General features: G+C 34.9%; 1 protein-coding gene across 1 annotated transcript; it reads left to right on the top strand.

The window, feature by feature from the left end:
• The first annotated feature begins 17,897 nt into the window (after positions 1-17,897).
• LOC136834630 (calcium-binding and coiled-coil domain-containing protein 2-like) lies at positions 17,898-18,545 on the top strand. The gene has a single exon (XM_067097210.1). It carries the CDS (start codon positions 17,898-17,900, stop codon positions 18,543-18,545), a length of 648 nt encoding a protein of 215 aa, XP_066953311.1.
• The last annotated feature ends 2,535 nt before the right edge of the window (positions 18,546-21,080 follow it).

The raw sequence follows: 21,080 nt of genomic DNA, 5'->3' as shown, positions 1-21,080 counted from the left end.
ACTTGATAAAAGTGAAAAGAAAATGAAATTCAGTATCTTCTGATGAAAATGAAATTCGGCCTCTCTTGGCCAGGAACCGTTCGAGTGATGAGGGTCGCTTCAGGCGTCGTCGGGGAGAAATTATACTTTTCTAACTGCTCAGTCTGATCATTGGGAGGTTGGGAATGTGTTTTGCTCTAAAAAGTTCATTTTATTCTATTATATATATATATATATATATATATATATATATATATATATATATATATATATATATATATATATATATATATATATATATATATATATATATATATATATATATATATATATATATATATATATATATATATATATAATATGCATGTGTTCTGATGTATATCTTTATATATAAACTGTACACACACACACACACACACACACACACACACACACACACACACACACACACACACACACACACACACGCACGCACACACTTCTAAGTTTCTCTCAACTAAATTTGGTGTAATAACTTATTTTTTCTGTATTCTTCATTTCATTTCTATTTCGTGTTATTTTCGTATATGCCTGATATAAAAAAATTCTCACCTGCTGTACAGCCACTTGCGCGATAAATACGTTTATTTACTGTATATTCATCTTGACAGACCTCTCCATTTACGCGATTTCTGAAGACTTCAAGTCTTCAGGAGCCGGTTATTCCATTCCTTCGGCCTCGCAGGCTCCTTCCGAAGGCTTCGACAGGAATGTCCCGAAGTATAGATCTTCCCTTTGATTTCCGCCGAAGCTCATTCATTCGGCTTCGCAGGCTCCTTCCGAAGGCTCGACAGGAATGTCCCGAAGCATAGATCTTCCCTTTGATTTCCGCCGAAGCTCATTCATTCGGCTTCGCAGCTCCTTCCGAAGGCTTCGACAGGAATGTCCCGAAGCAAACATCTTCTTCGGGATTTCCGCCGAAGCTCAGTGGCTTTTTTCAATTCTACGCTTTAGAGCAGGTAGAAAGAAGGGCAACCATGTTTTCAATCATGTTTTCTCACGTGAAAAGCATTACCTTTATTCAAAACTTGTTGGCTCTAATCCTACTTGGATTAGTGTTATTGTTTATATTTGGATCCGGAAATTTCGGATATATTCTTGGTAAGAATTTGGTACCTTCTCTTCTAGGAGGGTTGCTTGCCTTCTTATATGGAAAATACATGAACGACATATCTGATCTCTCTCAGGAAAAGCAGTCACTATTAAAAGAACTGGAAGATGCCTATTCAAGGCAGATCAGTCTGCTCGACGACATCGAATCTGGCTGTCATCAGGAAGAACTTTTGGCCCAAAGGAATGAAATTCTGGACAAGGATTTATCGGAAGAATTGTATCGAGTTGACGAACTTTTCAAAATTCTTGACGAATACGAGGCGAGGCTGAGTAAAGCGGACAACGAGAATGAAGAGCTTAGGACGAAAAATGAGCAATTGCAAGAATTGATAATCCAGAGGAATAAGGACGTAGATGATCTAAAGGAAGAACTGGAACGCAGAGGCGGAAAATGTGCAACGAACGAAGAAGAAATACAGGAATTGAAAACTCAGATAAAGGATGACGATGTCTACTGTGGCTTTCTCGAAGAAAGGTCAAATACCACGAAGCAGAAAGAAAGAAAACGAAGCAGGTGGTTTCAGACCTCGAAGGAAACCTGAAGGAGTTGCAAAAAGAAAGAAATATTCTTCGCGCAAGAAACAGTGATCTCAAGAACAGTCTGGAAAGAGAGGCCCAAAAGAATTTGGGTATGGAGAAGAAGTTGGAAATCCTCGATAATCAAAATCAACGCCTCCAACGGGATCTGGCCGTAAAGGAATCTCAAATGGTCGCGGCGATGGAAACTCTAAAAGACCAAAGGAGTAAAAATGAGATCCTGGCTGAAGAAGTCGGAGTGATGCAAAACTGGGTCGCTCAATTAGCAGGCGAGAAAGAAAAACTGAAGGATTTACTCTTCGAGAAAGAACTGGAAGTTAACTCAGTGCGTCAGCATATTGAAGACGAGCAAGGAAAGAATCATGTATTGGCTGAAGAAAGTAAAGTCCTGAAAAATTGGATCGCAGAGTTGGCAGGAGAAAATGTAAATCTGAATGAAAAATTGACAGAAATGGAAATGGAAAAAATGCGATTAAGAAAGTTTCAGAAATGCTGATAATGACTAAAGAAAAGGTGAGTGAATTGGAAAACACCTTGAAAAAACGTACAGGAAAGACTTAAAGACGCCGAAGAAAATGAATGTGAACAGGACAAGGAAGATGATTCTCAAGATGAAAATAAAAGACAGATTCTCAGGAGGAAAACAGAGAAGCAGAAGACTTAGAACAGGAGACAGGAAATCAGGAGGACACGGAAGACACACAGGACAAGAAAGGAAGCTGCGAAGAAGAAGAAACGAAATTTGAAAATGAAGAAAGCACGAAACATAATGGAAGAAAATAATCAGCCGAGGAGAAAAAAGAACCGCGGCAAGAAAAGGAAGAAACCTGCAAGACAGGAGGACAGCAGGTGTTCCGTCGTCCAGTCCGTGGTCCTTGAAACGCACAGCGACAACCTGCATAGTATCATGTTGCCTGCTGAATTTCAGGAGGTCCTGCAGAAGAATGAAAAGGGCCTCGCCTTCATCAGATATAAGAACAAAGTCCTCTTGAACTTCATGCATCACGACAAGGCCTCTGTCCGTGCTGTGCTCAGCAGGTGCTCAAGATCCACTGCTGAGGAAGTTCTTGTCGATCTTCAAAAGTTGGTTCTGAGTAGTCTCACAAAGCATTAGGATTCGCCCACCGAGGATTAGGATTCGCCCACCGAGGATTAGGATTCGCCCACCGAGGATTAGGATTCGCCCACCGAGGATTAGGATTCGCCCACGGAGGATTAGGATACGCCCACGGAGGATTAGGATTCGCCCACCGAGGATTAGGATTCGCCCACCGAGGATTAGGATTCGCCCACCTACTACAGGACCGAGCAGACGGGTGGGTTACAGTCAGCGGGAGGACTGGTGCCCAGAATTGTGACTGGCCGCGCCTTGATGCTGTTGCGTCCTGTCCCGGAGGCGTCGCAACCTTCTTGGCCTTTTCGATGGGATTGACTGCAGGATGGGTGTTTGCTTGTGTCTGGGTCCCCCCGCCCAGACAACTGGAGGTTCCCCCACCTCCAAAAAACCCACCCCCCAGCCAACCCCATCGACGAGACCAAGAAGATTGCGACGCCCCCGCAACTTGACGCACCAGCACCAACACGCGGTCAATCACAATTCAACCCACCATTCCAACCGCTGTCACCCACCCGACTGCTATATATTATACCTGTTCACTTTGTATCTTATTTCAGGCACTTTTGTAACTTTTGTAACTCTTGCAATTCATTCACTTTTGTAAGTCCTTTGTAATTCATTCACTTTTGTAACTCCTTTGTATTTCATTCACTTTTGTAAATCCTTTGTAATTCATTCACTTTTGTAACTCGTATGTAATTCATTCACTTTTGTAAATCCTTTGTAATTCATTCACTTTTTTAACTCATTTGTAATTCATTCACTTTGCAACTCCTATGTAATTCATTAGCTTTTGTAACTTCTATGTATATCGTTCACATTTGTAAATCTTATGTAATTCATTGACTTTTGTAACCCTCTGAGAAAATAAAGGTACCAAAATAAAAAAATAAAACATCTCTACTTAACCTTAGAAAACGTAGGCTTAGATACAGCTATGACCGAAGATGAGGTCATAGAGGTCATACAACGACCTCTTTTTATAACAGCTCCCTCCACCAACCATTTCCTAAAGTCTGTATATTTGCTGTTAAAAGTGACTTTGAAACCGTTCCGGTTTTTGTATGGGTCATGTTTCCAACTGTGGTTGACAGGAGAGCTGCTACAAAAAGCGGCCGTTGTCCGGAGGGAGCAAATCTTTCACGCGAGATGATACATTGACGAATGACCTGATATGCAATCAGTATATCAGACGTTTCAAGACTAGTATTTTGAATTCAGATGACAGCCATTCAGCCTCATCTGATGCTGGTATTGATGTGTCTCGTTCTTTCGTTCAGGTGACACTTTTGGTTTCTCTGAGGGAGAACGATGGTGTTGCCTGAACTGCGAACTGGCTTTCTTCAAATTACGACCTGTTTTCTTCGGTCAACAATTCAATTTATTTATTTTTCAAAACTTGTTACTTCCACGACTGCTTTAGCTTTTTAGTGCGTTTGAGAAGGAGAATCGAGCAGGTTCTCGAAAGCTCTCGTTTGTATATATGTTTCTGATACATATATACATTTGCATCATTGTGGATTTCTTCACCAGTGGAGGAATAGATAATAAAATGGAGTTCCTTCACTGTATATTACGCATATGATGTTGTTATTTTAATAAAACATATGTAAGTTAAGTGTCTCCTTCTTAATAATAATAATAATAATAATAATAATAATAATAATAATAATAATAATAATAATAATAATATTCTCGAAGACGACCCACTTTGTAACAAACTTCATTAAAAAAGACGACCACTTTCTAACAAACTTCATTAAAAGAATGGCCGCCTGGAAGCCACTGAATTTATACTTCAAGTTGTCAGTCTCATGGATTCTACCGAATCGTTAAGGAGAATAAATGAACTTTGCATATCTTCTATATAATTTACCTGCTGCTACGAACAGAGCTCGTCCATGAGATTGAGAACTTGAATTATAAATTCAGTGGCTTCCAGACGGACATTCTTTCTAATGAAGTTTGTTAGAAAGTGGGTCGTCTTTTTAATGAAGTTTGTTACAAAGTGGGTCGTCTTCGAGAATATTATTATTATTATTATTAGTATTATTATTATTATTATTATTATTATTATTATTATTATTATTATTAAGAAAGAGACGCCAGAGAACAAGGATATCGCACTTTTACCCTTAAGTGGGCTTGCAGTCAGTCAGAAAATGTCCCTTCCAAAAAATCCAAAAATATTATTATTACTATAATAATAATAATAATAATAAAAATAATAATAATAATAATAATAATAATAATAATAATAATAATAATAATAATAATAATAATAATAATAATAATAGCAGTATTATCGCAGGTTCAGATTAATTTCACCATCAACATTTTATGAGCTCTTGCATTTCACGCTCTTAATTAAAGTACTATATATTTTTAATCTAATTATGTTAAAAATTACAAAAAACGCACCTTCCTCATTCAGTAATTACAGTAAGCTGTAAATTACGTAACTGAAATCTCAGGGTAATTAATTACAGTGCCAAGATCCAAGTCTCTCAACTTTTTCTTGTTCATTAACTGTAGTTGAAAAATGAATAAAAAGAGCGAGATATTTTTCCTAGGGATTCTTTGATTCTTTTCTTAAAGGAGAGAGAGAGAGAGAGAGAGAGAGAGAGAGAGAGAGAGAGATTGATAACTGTAGTAACTTTCTACATAGAAGTTCATCCACGATTCAGATGTTAAGAAGTGTATGTATCAGTGATTCTTGCGCGTGTGCGTGTCTATGTATGTATGTCTATATGAATGAATATATATATATATATATATATATATATATATATATATATATATATATATATATATATATATATATATATATATATATATATATATTTATATATATATATATATATATATATATATATATATATATATATATATATATATATATATATATATATATATATATATATACACACACACACTCAAATGAAATACGTTAATTTTCCTGAACATATAACATGAACTCGTTTGATTTCTTGAGGCTTACAGGAAAATCTCTCTCTCTCTCTCTCTCTCTCTCTCTCTCTCTCTCTCTCTCTCTCTCTCTCTCTCTCTCTCTCTCTCTCTCTCTCTCCACTGATATAGCAAATATATTTGTTTTACCAATTATTTCAACATTTGAAAAACTGCTGAGACCTCTATAGACATATCCATCGACAAAAAGGTGAAATATTGTTATACTTGATATTATTCTAAAATAGATGATTTGGGATTATCTTTTCAATGTATTAAATCCTCGAAAAAGAATTCTTTATCACCGTAAAATAAACATGAATTGCATTGGATTGATAAACTTACATCTGTGGTACATCTACGTAAACAGCAAGGATATTTTCCTTTTGTTAAGCAGTAAGATTATTTTCCTCTTGCTGGTAAGAATGTTTCCTCTCGTTAATCAGTAAGAATATTTTCTCTCATTAATCAGTAAGAATATTTTCCTCGTTAGTAAGAATATTTCCCTCTCATTAGTCAGTACGAATATTTTCCTCTCGTTAATCAGTAAGAATATTTTCTCTTGCTAACAAGAATATTTTCTCTCGTCAGTCAGTAAGGACATTTTGCTCTCGTTAATCAATAAGAAAATTTTCCTCTCGATAGTCAGTAAGAATATTTTCTTCTCGTTAATCAGTAAGAATATTTTCTCTCATCAATCATTAAGGACATTTTCCTCTCGTTAATCGGTAAGAATATTTTTCTCTCGTTAATCAGTAAGAATATTCCGTTAATCAGTAAGGATACTTTCTCTCGTTAACCACTAAGAATATTTTTTATCGTTATTCAGCCATTGACCAACGTGTCTTACGTTGACTCAAGCTTCACCTACGATAGAAAGATGATTTATAGGTTTCGCAGTGAAGGGAGGTCAAAGGAGAAATGATATTGTCAGAGGTTCAAAGACCTAATGACTTTAATCTCATCTTCTCGAGCATTTTGTCTGTGACCTTAACCTTCATTTTATTTAGGTTTTTTAAAGTGGTCTCATGCAGTCCTTTTGCTTGAATGGAATTGGGCATTTTGAAAGACCTTCAACATTAATTTGCGAATAAAATCTGAAAAAATGTGGATCTCACTACAGATTGAAGTTATTCCGTCATCGCTTCAAAGATGATGGGTCATGAGAATTAGGATAAACGGAATGAGAGATAAAATTCCAAAGTCTGATATTACAGGATAGAGACGAAGGTGTACATTTTTGACCGATTTTGTCGATACCGTTGGTGAAATGATCTTAAATATTTAATGCATTATTTTTATTTTTTTTATAAATTTTCAGTTATTCCCTAAGATGGCTGAAGCAATGGATAAGTGAATAAGTCAATCGTTCATCATTTTAATTCTAGTGAGACTTTATTTTTCTTAATTGTCATGGGAAGATTTTTTGCTGCGACTGTTAAAAACAACTTCAGTTTAATGATTTAGTGAAAGAGTGTTTTGAAGTTTTCATCATTGCAATTCTCTTTTTTTCATTACTGTAACTTTATTAATAGACAAGGTGAGATGACTTCTTAGCTTATCTGTCTCCTGATATTTTTGGGGCTAATGCAATACCTACAATTGGACAGGAATGTGGTCATTTAACTCTTATGTATCATTTCATACTCGTACAGTTTTCTTATTACATACATACATACATACCGCCATAAGAATTTTGCATACATACATAAATACATACATACATACCACCATAAAAATGTGACACATATGTACATACTTACATACATAATACAACATACATACATACATACATACATACATACATACATACATACATACATACATACATGTCACCATAAGAATTTCACACATATACATACCACCATATGAATTTGACATACATACATACATACATGCATACATACATACATAAAAATTTCACTCTGACCTCCAAAGCACATCACGCCACTGAGCAACGCCATCAGAGAGAGAAACATAATTCAGTAATTATTATTGGACATCAAAATAGCAAACACTGATTTCAACACCATCACAGGACCTTTGACGTACCGTAATTAATTCGTAATTATTCGTAATTAATTCCTAATTAGAGTCTGTAGCTATTGCAAACTATCGTTTCCGGATGCTTTCCTCCACTGATTTCGATGCATGATCTCAAATGTTGGAAAATAATTATGACTGGAATGCTGTGGTAAGTTCTCCAGTATTAAGCAAATTTAGAAAAAAAATTATCATAACACTGAACATATTTCCACTTTGTATATTTTAAAAATTGTACTTTTATGATGACCATATGACCTTAAAACTTGGAAAATAATTATTACTGGAATGCTGTGGTAAGTTCTCCAATACTAAGTAAATTTTGAAAAAAATTATCATGACACTGAATATATTTCCACTTTGTATATTATAAAAACTTTACTTTTATTACGCCTATTGATACTTGTCATAGGTATTCCATTACAAAATGAGTTACAAACAATACGCACTGGAACGCCAAATACATTATTGTATTATTACTGCAGATGTTTTGGTAAACACGCCAATAGAAATCATTTGCCGAAAAATACGCATCGTAAATTTGGATATGTCATTACTGTGCATACGGTTTTGGGCAATTATCCCAAGTATGTTGATATCCAAAATACAAGAGTGTTGATATATCCAAAATAAAAGGGAAAGTTGATAAAAAAAACAAAAGAGAAAGTGTGATGATTTGTTGCACAGTAAAACCGTAATTCGGTTCCTGTTGAATCAGTCGTATACCAGATGTAAAACAGTTTTTTCCCCAACGGAAATTTCCTTTCGTAATTCCCATTTAAACTCGACGGAATATGCTGAAATATACGCCCTCGTTGGCCGTGGATAGCACGCGGATGGTAATGTTTATGGCTATGTATATGCATCCATAAATATACATTTCTATATTATCCCTTGCAACTCTGGATGTGTTTTACATAAATCAACCCTGTATTATGAAATCACATATTTAAAAAAATAGTCAGTGCTAATTTAACGCATTTGAACACACACACACACACACACACACACACACACATATATATATATATATATATATATATATATATATATATATATATATATATATATATATATATATATATATATATATATATATGTATATATATATATATATATATATATATATATATATATATATATATATATATATATATATATATATATATATAAAGATAAAATCCAAAGGAAACGGAAACACTTGAGTGCTGCCATCTAGTATTAGTGTCGAAAGGCCTAACTCCAGTGTTTCCGTTTCTTCAAAATGGATTTTATCTTGATTTATATATTCATCACGTTCCATATTTTCGTGATTCAGTTATATATATATATATATATATATATATATATATATATATATATATATATATATACATATATATATATATATATATATTTATATATATATATAAATATATATATATATATATATATATATCAGTATATATATACAATATATATATGTATATATATATATATGTGTGTATGTGTGTATGATAATTTAATATCTAATTTATTATGTACCTTGGTAGTAACTTACACCCAATGGTAAATGATGTTTAAGTATAGTAACTTGGATATTAATTTGAAATTTTTGGCTAAATATTTATAAATATAGAAAATGTCTAGGTGGCTGGGATAAAAATACACACACACATATGCATATATATATATATATATATATATATATATATATATATATATATATATATATATATATATATATATATATATAAATATATATACATATATGTGTATATATATTTATATATATATATATATACTGTATATATACTTGTATATATACATACATACATATATATACAAGCAAAGGTGATGCAGGAAATTTGAGTCAAAAAGTTTTAGAGGAAAAGGGAATGAGTTATAAGTGCAACACACAGCAGAAAAAGCTTGTGGTAGAATCTATAGGGAGTCAGTTCTGAGGGTACTGAGAATGTATGGTAAATAGGTTAAATTACTGACTAGTTAAAAGCCTTATAATGGATATTCGCCTTGTGTTTGGATGTATAGCAAGGCGAGTGACTGGTTTGATGTAAGAGTGGGCCTAAGACTAGGTTGTGTTATGCACCCATGGCTGTTCAGAGTCTCAGTGGATGGGGTGCTGCAAGAAGTTACTGAAGAAATGGTTGATGTAGGTACAAAGTTGTGGAATGATAAGATGTACCACGAGTGGAGTGTAAAACGATTGTTAGTTTTCTGAAAAGAAATCTGTTTTACCGGCTTTGTCTGTCCGTATGCACTTTTTTCTGTCCGCCCTCAGATCTTAAAAACTACTGAGGCTAGAGGGCTGCAGACTGGTATGTTGATCATCCACACTCCAGTCATCAAACATACCAAATTGCGGCCCTCTAGCTCTGTAGTTTTTATTTTATTCAAGGGTAAAATTAGCCATAATCGTGCTTCTGGCAACGCAGTATATTTATGACACAGGCCACCTCGGCCGGCTGAGAGTTTCATGGGCCGCGGCTCATACAGCATTATACGGAGACAACCGAAAGATAGGTCCATTTTAGGTGGCGTTGATTATGCGCTGTAAAGAAAACTCGATAGCGCCGAAGAAACTTCGGCGCACGTTTTACTTTTTTTTTTTCTCTCTCTGTTGACATAAAGCATAATTTTCGCTGCAAAATTCTATTTCCAAATGTGAAGTAAACATCAGAGTTAGTGAAATAATCACCAGACTTTTGATTAGCCTACAGCTGGTAGGATTTTTTCCCGTTTTAATCTTTAACAAAGAGTACTTGTTTTTCAAGAAAAAGTTATCTAAAGTTTTCAGGGATATGTGCGCAAAAATTTCTGTGGTATGGAAAGTATTTGTAGTGAAAGTAATTTTTGGAGAAAAATATTTAATGCGAGTATATGAAGTGGTTGAGAGAGAGAGAGAGAGAGAGAGAGAGAGAGAGAGAGAGAGAGAGAGAGAGAGTATAAGTGGATTAGAGTGCCTATTGAGTATTGTGAAGCTATGGTAAAATAACCCTGTGTTGGTATGCATATGTGTTCGTGTGTGTGTGTGTTAGAATTGTGTAAAATGATGACAAATGCGTTGGGTGGGAGTGTTTGTGTAAGGTTAATTTGAAGAGTTTTTTGTGAAGGAAAGTATGTTGGACAAAGGGTGTGCATTTGTGTGTGCATATGTATATATGTGTGTAGGTTGATGTGAACTAAGGTGTGCTGGCATATACGGTCAAGGAGGTGTGTGGGATCTTTAGTTGATGAGTGTTTGAGGAAGACAAATCCCATTGTATTGGACAGTGAGCATATGAATGCTTGTGGGTGGAAAAAGCGGACTTCCTGAAGGGACATCAAAGCTAATTAACTAATATAATCATTAATTATCCTGTGCTACATCTGAGTTCATAGGTAATTCGATATCCAAGTAGACTAATTAATGATATACATGAAATATTTATATTACCAGACACGAGAAACATCTGAAACAGATCGACTTTCCTGTGCAATTTGATCTCCTTAATATTTATCGTTGCATTATGATAATGGAAAGATTTTCTTTCTTTTTTTGGCAGAAGTGAATAAACTTCAGATTTTCAGGAAGGAGTAAGTCATGTTTGAAGAAAGGTTTGTGTATGTGAATAATGTACAGTATATGAGTTTGGAAGGAGGATAAGGGAAAACATGTATATGACAAGATGGGTGCTTAGTAGCCATGATGTCTGCGTGCGTGCGTTTGTTTATGTTTGTGAAGTAGGGTGTGTTTGTTTGGGAAGACTGTATGTAGACGGGGTTTGTGTACACAGGTTTTGTGAGATACAAAACCTGAACTTGATAGGCATATATAAAGTAGAGTGTATTAACCACTTATACCTCTCTTGAAGGCTCAGTGGTCAAAAAAGTCACTGTACATCGTTGTTTCTAAACCATGTAGCGTTTCGAATCCCACTGGTGACGAGGCACTTATCAACTATAAGTCCCTTTGGTATTTAAGTTATTGCAAAGGGTATAGTAAATTGATATTAAACGATATTTATGGAATAATATTGAATATAATATAAAAAGTCACAGTATATATATGGCAAATTATTTATATATATATATATATATATATATATATATATATATATATATATATATATATAAATATATATATATATATATATATATATATATATAATATATATATATATATATATGTATATATAAATATACATATACAATATCTTTACGATTAATAATGAGACTAAGACAGCCCAGTTCTCTTTATTAACAAAATGAATATCACCATTCGAAAATTACCGATATCTTTGTCAATATTCGTATGTGAATATTTATAAAAATCTAACAAAATAGCAAAGACACTTTTAAAACTTCAATAAATCCTGAATGAATCTCCCAACTGACTCTGAAACCATAAAGCATTATATAATAAAGTAAATAAAATATAACAAAAATCCAGGCTATTTTATATGAATAACCCTCCTCTACGGAGGCCATTCATTATTCCGCCAATTCAGATCAGAATATCGCCATTATGAGATCGAGGGATTCCTGCAGGAAACGTCCATAATTCTCCTCTTATCAACAGCCATTTACATACTCCAAGTTTCGGCAGGACTATCTGGGATTATGAGAGAGAGAGAGAGAGAGAGAGAGAGAGAGAGAGAGAGAGAGAGAGAGAGAGAGAGAGAGAGGTCAAGATGGTAATGATAAGTGATTAGAGAGTGAGAGACAGAAGGAGATGTAAAAGTAATGCTGAGGAGAGAGAGAGAGAGAGAGAGAGAGAGAGAGAGAGAGAGAGAGAGAGATGGTCAAGATGGTAATGATAAGAAGAGAAGAGAGTGAGAGACAGAGAGGGAGAAAGTAAGTAAAAGATGGTAATGATTTAAGAGAGAGAGAGAGAGAGAGAGTGGAAGGTGCTAAAATAAGATTCGAAATGTAGAGTATTTTATGCTAAAAGTAGTTCTTACATTGCAATTATTTTTAACTTATTTTTAATTTTATTATTTACTCCTTTCTTTTAATGAAGTGACCAATGGGGACAGAAGGTTCAAAGAGTAAAGGGAAATGGAAGCAAAATAAAAATTCCAAAGTTATTGAGTAAGGGAAAAGATATAGTTCAGGAAACGTAAAGAGTTCTCTCTGTACTTATACAGTATTAAGGGGCAGCCGAAAATGAATGTAATCATGATTATGTTTGAAATCTGAAGAGTCAGATTTATAAAATAAACAACAAAGAAAAATAGAAATTTGAAATTTATCACCATGATTTGTGTTGCTGATAAATAAGAATTAAACGATGCTCGTTGTCAGTACTGATCATAAAACCAGGTCCACCCAATTATGAATATCATTATTTATTTGAAATCTGAAGATTCAGAGTTCTAAAAGAAAAATTAAGAAAAGATATTTTAAATTTATCACCGTGATTTGTGTTGGTGATAAATGAGAATTAAATGATGATAGTTGTCAGTGCTGATCATAAAACCAGGGGCTGCCAGTTGTGAACATCAGTATTTATTTGAAATGTAAAAGAGTGAGATTTATAAAAGAAAAAATAAAGGAAAATAGAAATTTAAAATATATCATGATTTGTGTTGGTGATAAATAAGAATCAAATGATGCTCGTTGTCAGGGGCAGTTTAGGCATATGAAAATGTCTACGGATGACCGATGCCCATTCATAACCCGCCCCTTTCCCTCTCCTCCCTACCCCCAACCTCCCCCGACCAAATTGTGTTGCCCTAAAAATATGGCTGAAATGTATCTAACTTCATCTGGCGTTGCATTTTTCACATGAATAATTGAACACCAATAAATTTCAGGATCGGCATTTCAGCAGAGAGGTTTACAGGCGCTTCCGGACGAATGTCCGAAACCTTCCGTTCTGTTTATCCGGATTTCGTTCGTTTGCAAAGGGAAGAGTTTCTCGAAAGTGAACGAAATTCAGGGATAAAAATGTCCGCTTATGAATTGTTGTTGCACTTTGTATTTTGCGGTTTTGGTTCAGTTGCCTACTAGCAAATGTCGTAATTATTTTGTTTGTGTAGACCGACGGAGTGGGCAATCAGAATGTTGTTATATATACCAGCCCTAGCTGCAAAAAAAAAAAAGTAAAAAATGCGCCGAAGTTTTTTTGGCGCAGTCGCGTTTTCTGTACAGCGTACAATGCTTTATGAAACTCTCAGTCACAGCCCATGAAGCTGTCAGCCGCGGCCCATGAAACTTTGAGCCTAGGCCCGGTGCCAGACGCATGATCATGGTTAACTTTTATCTTAAATACAAAAAAAAATTTTAAAAATGAGGCTAGAGAGCTGCAATTTGGTATGTTTGATGACTGGAGAGTGGATGATCACCATACCAATTTGCAGTCTTCTAGCCTCAGTAGTTCTTAAGATCTGAGGGCGGACCGACAGACAAGTAGCCATCTCAGTAGTTTTCTTTTACAGAAAACTAAAAATGCTTATTGAATGAGAGCAACAAAGAATATTATACATATAATATATATACAGTATGTATATATATATATATATATATATATATATATATATATATATATATATATATATATATATATATATATACTGTATATGTATATTATATATATATTTACATATATATATGTATATATAATATTTATGTATACATACATATATTATGCATATATATATATATATATATGTTTATATATATATATATATATATATATATATATATATAAATATATATGTTTATATATATATATATATATATATATATATTATATATATATATATATATATATATATATATATATATATATATATATATATATATATATATATATATATATATATATATATATATATATATATATATATATATATATATATATATATATATATATATATATATATATATATATATATATATATATATATATATATATATATATATATATATATATATATATATATATATATATGTATATATATATATTAGTAAGAGAGAGAGAGAGAGAGAGAGAGAGAGAGACATAAAATCAGATGAGATAAAAAAAAAACATTAACAATTCATAGAAGTAAATGGACGCAGTGTCTGTCCCCTGTTGTGTCAGCTGAAAAACTCCCCATTTTTCGCAGAGCAATTCAATTAAGCTGAAATTTTGTGATGGATATTTATTGTAGAGAATTTAGTTTATTCACAGATTTCTTTTTGATATTTCCTAAAAATATTTTAATAATATTTTTATAAAGCAGGTTGTTGTAAGCTAGAAAGCCGAGATTTTCAGTGTTGGGATTTTTAGGAAATAGTTCAAATTTATTGCATTTTGCTTCCATAATTGTTTATAAATTAATTGACTTCTAAACTGATAATGTTTATACAGAGTAATAAAATTCGTGGATGATAATTGTTTATAGAATCATTTTATTAATTCATTAAAATGAACATTAATTTCTTGAATCACAAATTCTAAACTGAAAAGTGCCTGTGCAATTACTGAATTCTGAAGTGACAATTTTTTATTAATACTTTGATTATGAAGCAAAAATCATTTAAAAATCACCAACAAAGGATTCTGGAATCAATGAATCGTAAATTGATAATTACTTTATGGAATCATTTATTTATAAATCATGCTTTTGGAATCACTGACTTACGTTTCGATATTGTTTTTGGTATAAGTGAATTCTGAATTGAAAAAAGCTTACAGAATCCATGATTTCTTAATGGAATTTCCACATCTATAAAACTTCTTACCTTAATTTATGCATAATATTCTTTAAAATTCATGCAAACCCCCTAACTGATAATTGTTTATAGAATCCTTCAATTCTGATTTAACAAAGAATTATTTTAACGAAGACGAAGTTGGTCAAAACAGCAATGATAATGAACACCTGTATTATTTAGGAAAGCTACAAACTCGAACTGACAAAAAAAAAAGTTCCCAGCCTGATGGACAAAACGAGGTCCCATGGGAAACAGGATCTAAAACGACCTCAGCATGTGTGCTATTTTTGATTTTCCAGCCTTCATCTAAATTGTTCCCATTATGTGAACTGGTTCCTTTTTTGGAAGCTATTTTAAGGTCTGGGCCTCAAAGCAAGGTAAATCAGCATTGATCTGCATTAACGAAACTCCCCTCCCCTCCCAAACTAACCCCTACACCTCCCTACCCCTTCCCACATGCCACCCCTATACAACCCCACCCCCCAACGCACACACCTACCACACCCTGTTTAATTCCAATATTTGGTTTCCATTAAGTTTCAAATTGGCTAACCAATGACTTGCTCCCAGTGACGGAACTTAGGTTCTGTGTTCGTGTGTCTGTCACAATTAAGGCAGACAAACAGAACCGATTCGCTTTTGTTTTTGTTTGTGGAAAATAAGGAAAGAAAAGAAAACAAATCAAAATAAAAAAATGACTGATTTTGGAGACTGTAGATAATGAATGGTGAATTTAAATAGTACATTTAAGCAATATATTTTCTAGATAATGAATGGTGTATTTAAATAGTATATTTAAGGAATATATTTTCACTTTTTATTATTGAATTAGTAGAACAATGGTGCTCGATTAAAACTATCGTATATGCTTCCCTTATTTAAAACTGATTTCCTTATTTTCTGAAACTTTGTGCCAACATAAAGAGAATTTTTCAGGTTTTTCATAAACCTGCAATTTTAAAAGTTAGAACGAAAATGAGAGAGAGAGAGAGAGAGAGAGAGAGAGAGAGAGAGAGAGAGAGAGAGAGAGAGAGAGAGAGAGAGAGAGAGTTTATTTCTGTAGATAAAAAATATGAGCTTGGAAAGGCCAACCCAACTATATTTAATTCAAAAGTGACCTGGGAAGGTTGTCCTTTTCTATCTTCTTTTTTATTCTTTTTCTATCTCACCGTTTAAAAAAATTGTCACGCCAGTTTTAGTAAGCATAAATCAGTCAATCAATCCATTTTAAACAACAAAACTTGATAAAAGTGAAAAGAAAATGAACTTCAGTATCTTCTGATGAAAATGAAATTCGGCCTCTCTTGGCCAGGAACCGTTCAGTGATGAGGGTCGCTTCAGGCGTCGTCGGGGAGAAATTATACTTTCTAACTGCTCAGTCTGATCATTGGGAGGTTGGGAATGTGTTTTGCTTTACAAAGTTCTCTAAAAGTTCATTTTATTCTATTATATATATATATATATATATATATATATATATATATATATATATATATATATATATATATATATATATATATATATATATATATATATATATATATATATATATATATATATATATATATATATATATATATATATATATAATATGACATATGTGTTCTGATGTATATCTTTTATATATAAACTGTACACACACACACACACACACACACACACACACACACACACACACACACACACACACACACACACTTCTAAGTTTCTCTCAACTAAATTTGGTGTAATAACTTATTTTTTCTGTATTCTTCATTTCATTTCTATTTCGTGTTATTTTCATGTATATGCCTGATATAAAAAAATTCTCACCTGCTGTACAGCCACTTGCGCGATAAATACGTTTATTTACTGTATATTCATCTTGACAGACCTCTCCATTTACGCGATTTCTGAAGACTTCAAGTCTTCAGGAGCCGGTTATTCCATTCCTTCGGCCTCGCAGGCCTTCCGAAGGCTTCGACAGGAATGTCCCGAAGTATAGATCTTCCCTTTGATTTCCGCCGAAGCTCATTCATTCGGCTTCGCAGGCTCCTTCCGAAGGCTCGACAGGAATGTCCCGAAGCATAGATCTTCCCTTTGATTTCCGCCGAAGCTCATTCATTCGGCTTCGCAGCTCCTTCGAAGGCTTCGACAGGAATGTCCCGAAGCAAACATCTTCTTCGGGATTTCCGCCGAAGCTCAGTGGCTTTTTCAATTCTACGCTTTAGAGCAGGTAGAAAGAAGGGCAACCATGTTTTCAATCATGTTTTCTCACGTGAAAAGCATTACCTTTATTCAAAACTTGTTGGCTCTAATCCTACTTGGATTAGTGTTATTGTTTATATTTGGATCCGGAAATTTCGGATATATTCTTGGTAAGAATTTGGTACCTTCTCTTCTAGGAGGGTTGCTTGCCTTCTTATATGGAAAATACATGAACGACATATCTGATCTCTCTCAGGAAAAGCAGTCACTATTAAAAGAACTGGAAGATGCCTATTCAAGGCAGATCAGTCTCCTCGACGACATCGAATCTGGCTGTCATCAGGAAGAACTTTTGGCCCAAAGGAATGAAATTCTGGACAAGGATTTATCGGAAGAATTGTATCGAGTTGACGAACTTTTCAAAATTCTTGACGAATACGAGGCGAGGCTGAGTAAAGCGGACAACGAGAATGAAGAGCTTAGGACGAAAAATGAGCAATTGCAAGAATTGATAATCCAGAGGAATATGGACGTAGATGATCTAAAGGAAGAACTGGAACGCAGAGGCGGAAAATGTGCAACGAACGAAGAAGAAATACAGGAATTGAAAACTCAGATAAAGGATGACGATGTCTACTGTGGCTTTCTCGAAGAAAAGGTCAAATACCACGAAGCAGAAAGAAAGAAAACGAAGCAGGTGGTTTCAGACCTCGAAGGAAACCTGAAGGAGTTGCAAAAAGAAAGAAATATTCTTCGCGCAAGAAACAGTGATCTCAAGAACAGTCTGGAAAGAGAGGCCCAAAAGAATTTGGGTATGGAGAAGAAGTTGGAAATCCTCGATAATCAAAATCAACGCCTCCAACGGATCTGGCCGTAAAGGAATCTCAAATGGTCGCGGCGATGGAAACTCTAAAAGACCAAAGGAGTAAAAATGAGATCCTGGCTGAAGAAGTCGGAGTGATGCAAAACTGGGTCGCTCAATTAGCAGGCGAGAAAGAAAACTGAAGGATTTACTCTTCGAGAAAGAACTGAAGTTAACTCAGTGCGTCAGCATATTGAAGACGAGCAAGGAAAGAATCATGTATTGGCTGAAGAAAGTAAAGTCCTGAAAAATTGGATCGCAGAGTTGGCAGGAGAAAATGTAAATCTGAATGAAAAATTGACAGAAATGGAAATGGAAAAAAATGCGATTAAGAAAGTTTCAGAAATGCTGATAATGACTAAAGAAAAGGTGAGTGAATTGGAAAACACCTTGAAAAACGTACAGGAAAGACTTAAAGACGCCGAAGAAAATGAATGTGAACAGGACAAGGAAGATGATTCTCAAGATGAAAATAAAGAGACAGATTCTCAGGAGGAAAACAGAGAAGCAGAAGACTTAGAACAGGAGACAGGAAATCAGGAGGACACGGAAGACACACAGGACAAGAAAGGAAGCTGCGAAGAAGAAGAAACGAAATTTGAAGATGAAGAAAGCACGAAACATAATAGCGAAGAAAATAATCAGCCGAGGAGAAAAAAGAACCGCGGCAAGAAAAGGAAGAAACCTGCAAGACAGGAGGACAGCAGGTGTTCCGTCGTCCAGTCCGTGGTCCTTGAAACGCACAGCGACAACCTGCATAGTATCATGTTGCCTGCTGAATTTCAGGAGGTCCTGCAGAAGAATGAAAAGGGCCTCGCCTTCATCAGATATAAGAACAAAGTCCTCTTGAACTTCATGCATCACGACAAGGCCTCTGTCCGTGCTGTGCTCAGCAGGTGCTCAAGATCCACTGCTGAGGAAGTTCTTGTCGATCTTCAAAAGTTGGTTCTGAGTAGTCTCACAAAGCATTAGGATTCGCCCACCGAGGGATTAGGATTCGCCCACCGAGGATTAGGATTCGCCCACCGAGGATTAGGATTCGCCCACCGAGGATTAGGATTCGCCCACGGAGGATTAGGATACGCCCACGGAGGATTAGGATTCGCCCACCGAGGATTAGGATTCGCCCACCGAGGATTAGGATTCGCCCACCTACTACAGGACCGAGCAGACGGGTGGGTTACAGTCAGCGGGAGGACTGGTGCCCAGAATTGTGACTGGCCGCGCCTTGATGCTGTTGCGTCCTGTCCCGGAGGCGTCGCAACCTTCTTGGCCTTTTCGATGGGATTGACTGCAGGATGGGTGTTTGCTTGTGTCTGGGTCCCCCACCCAGACAACTGGAGGTTCCCCACCTCCAAAAAACCCACCCCAGCCAACCCCATCGACGAGACCAAGAAGATTGCGACGCCCCCGCAACTTGACGCACCAGCACCAACACGCGGCCAATCACAGTTCAACCCACCATTCCAACCGCTGTCACCCACCCGACTGCTATATATTATACCTGTTCACTTTGTATCTTATTTCAGGCACTTTTGTAACTTTTGTAACTCTTGCAATTCATTCACTTTTTGTAAGTCCTTTGTAATTCATTCACTTTTGTAACTCCTTTGTATTTCATTCACTTTTGTCCTTTGTAATTCATTCACTTTTTGTAACTCGTATGTAATTCATTCACTTTTGTAAGTCCTTTGTAATTCATTCACTTTTTTAACTCCTTTGTAATTCATTCACTTTTGCAACTCCTATGTAATTCATTAGCTTTTGTAACTTCTATGTATATCGTTCACATTTGTAAATCTTATGTAATTCATTGACTTTTGTAACCCTCTGAGAAAATAAAGGTACCAAAATAAAAAAATAAAACATCTCTACTTAACCTTAGAAAACGTAGGCTTAGATACAGCTATGACCGAAGATGAGGTCATAGAGGTCATACAACGACCTCTTTTTATAACAGCTCCCTCCACCAACCATTTCCTAAAGTCTTTATATTTGTTGTTAAGTGACTTTGAAACCGTTCCGGTTTTTGTAAGGGTCATGTTTCCAACTGTGGTTGACAGGAGAGCTGTTACAAAAAGCGGCCGTTGTCCGGAGGGAGCAAATCTTTCACGCGAGATGATACATTGACGAATGACCTGATATGCAATCAGTATATCAGACGTTTCAAGACTAGTATTTTGAATTCAGATGACAGCCATTCAGCCTCATCTGATGCTGGTATTGATGTGTCTCGTTCTTTCGTTCAGGTGACACTTTTGGTTTCTCTGAGGAGAACGATGGTGTTGCCTGAACTGCGAACTGGCTTTCTTCAAATTACGACCTGTTTTTTTCGGTCAACAATTCAATTTATTTATTTTTTCAAAACTTGTTACTTCCACGACTGCTTTAGCTTTTAGTGCGTTTGAGAAGGAGAATCGAGCAGGTTCTCGAAAGCTCTCGTTTGTATATATGTTTCTGATACATATATACATTTGCATCATTGTGGATTTCTTCACCAGTGAATGAATAGATAATAAAATGGAGTTCCTTCACTGAATATTACGCATA

This window comes from Macrobrachium rosenbergii, chromosome 54 (assembly GCF_040412425.1).
Source record: "Macrobrachium rosenbergii isolate ZJJX-2024 chromosome 54, ASM4041242v1, whole genome shotgun sequence".
Taxonomy (NCBI): Eukaryota; Metazoa; Arthropoda; class Malacostraca; order Decapoda; family Palaemonidae; genus Macrobrachium; species Macrobrachium rosenbergii.
Note: the sequence above shows the minus strand (reverse complement) of the source record. Positions and strands in the feature narration are given on the sequence as shown.

Coding starts and splice junctions, on each gene's coding strand:
- LOC136834630 (XM_067097210.1), top strand. CDS start 17,898: ATGAACGACATATCTGATCTCTCTCAGGAAAAGCAGTCACTATTAAAA.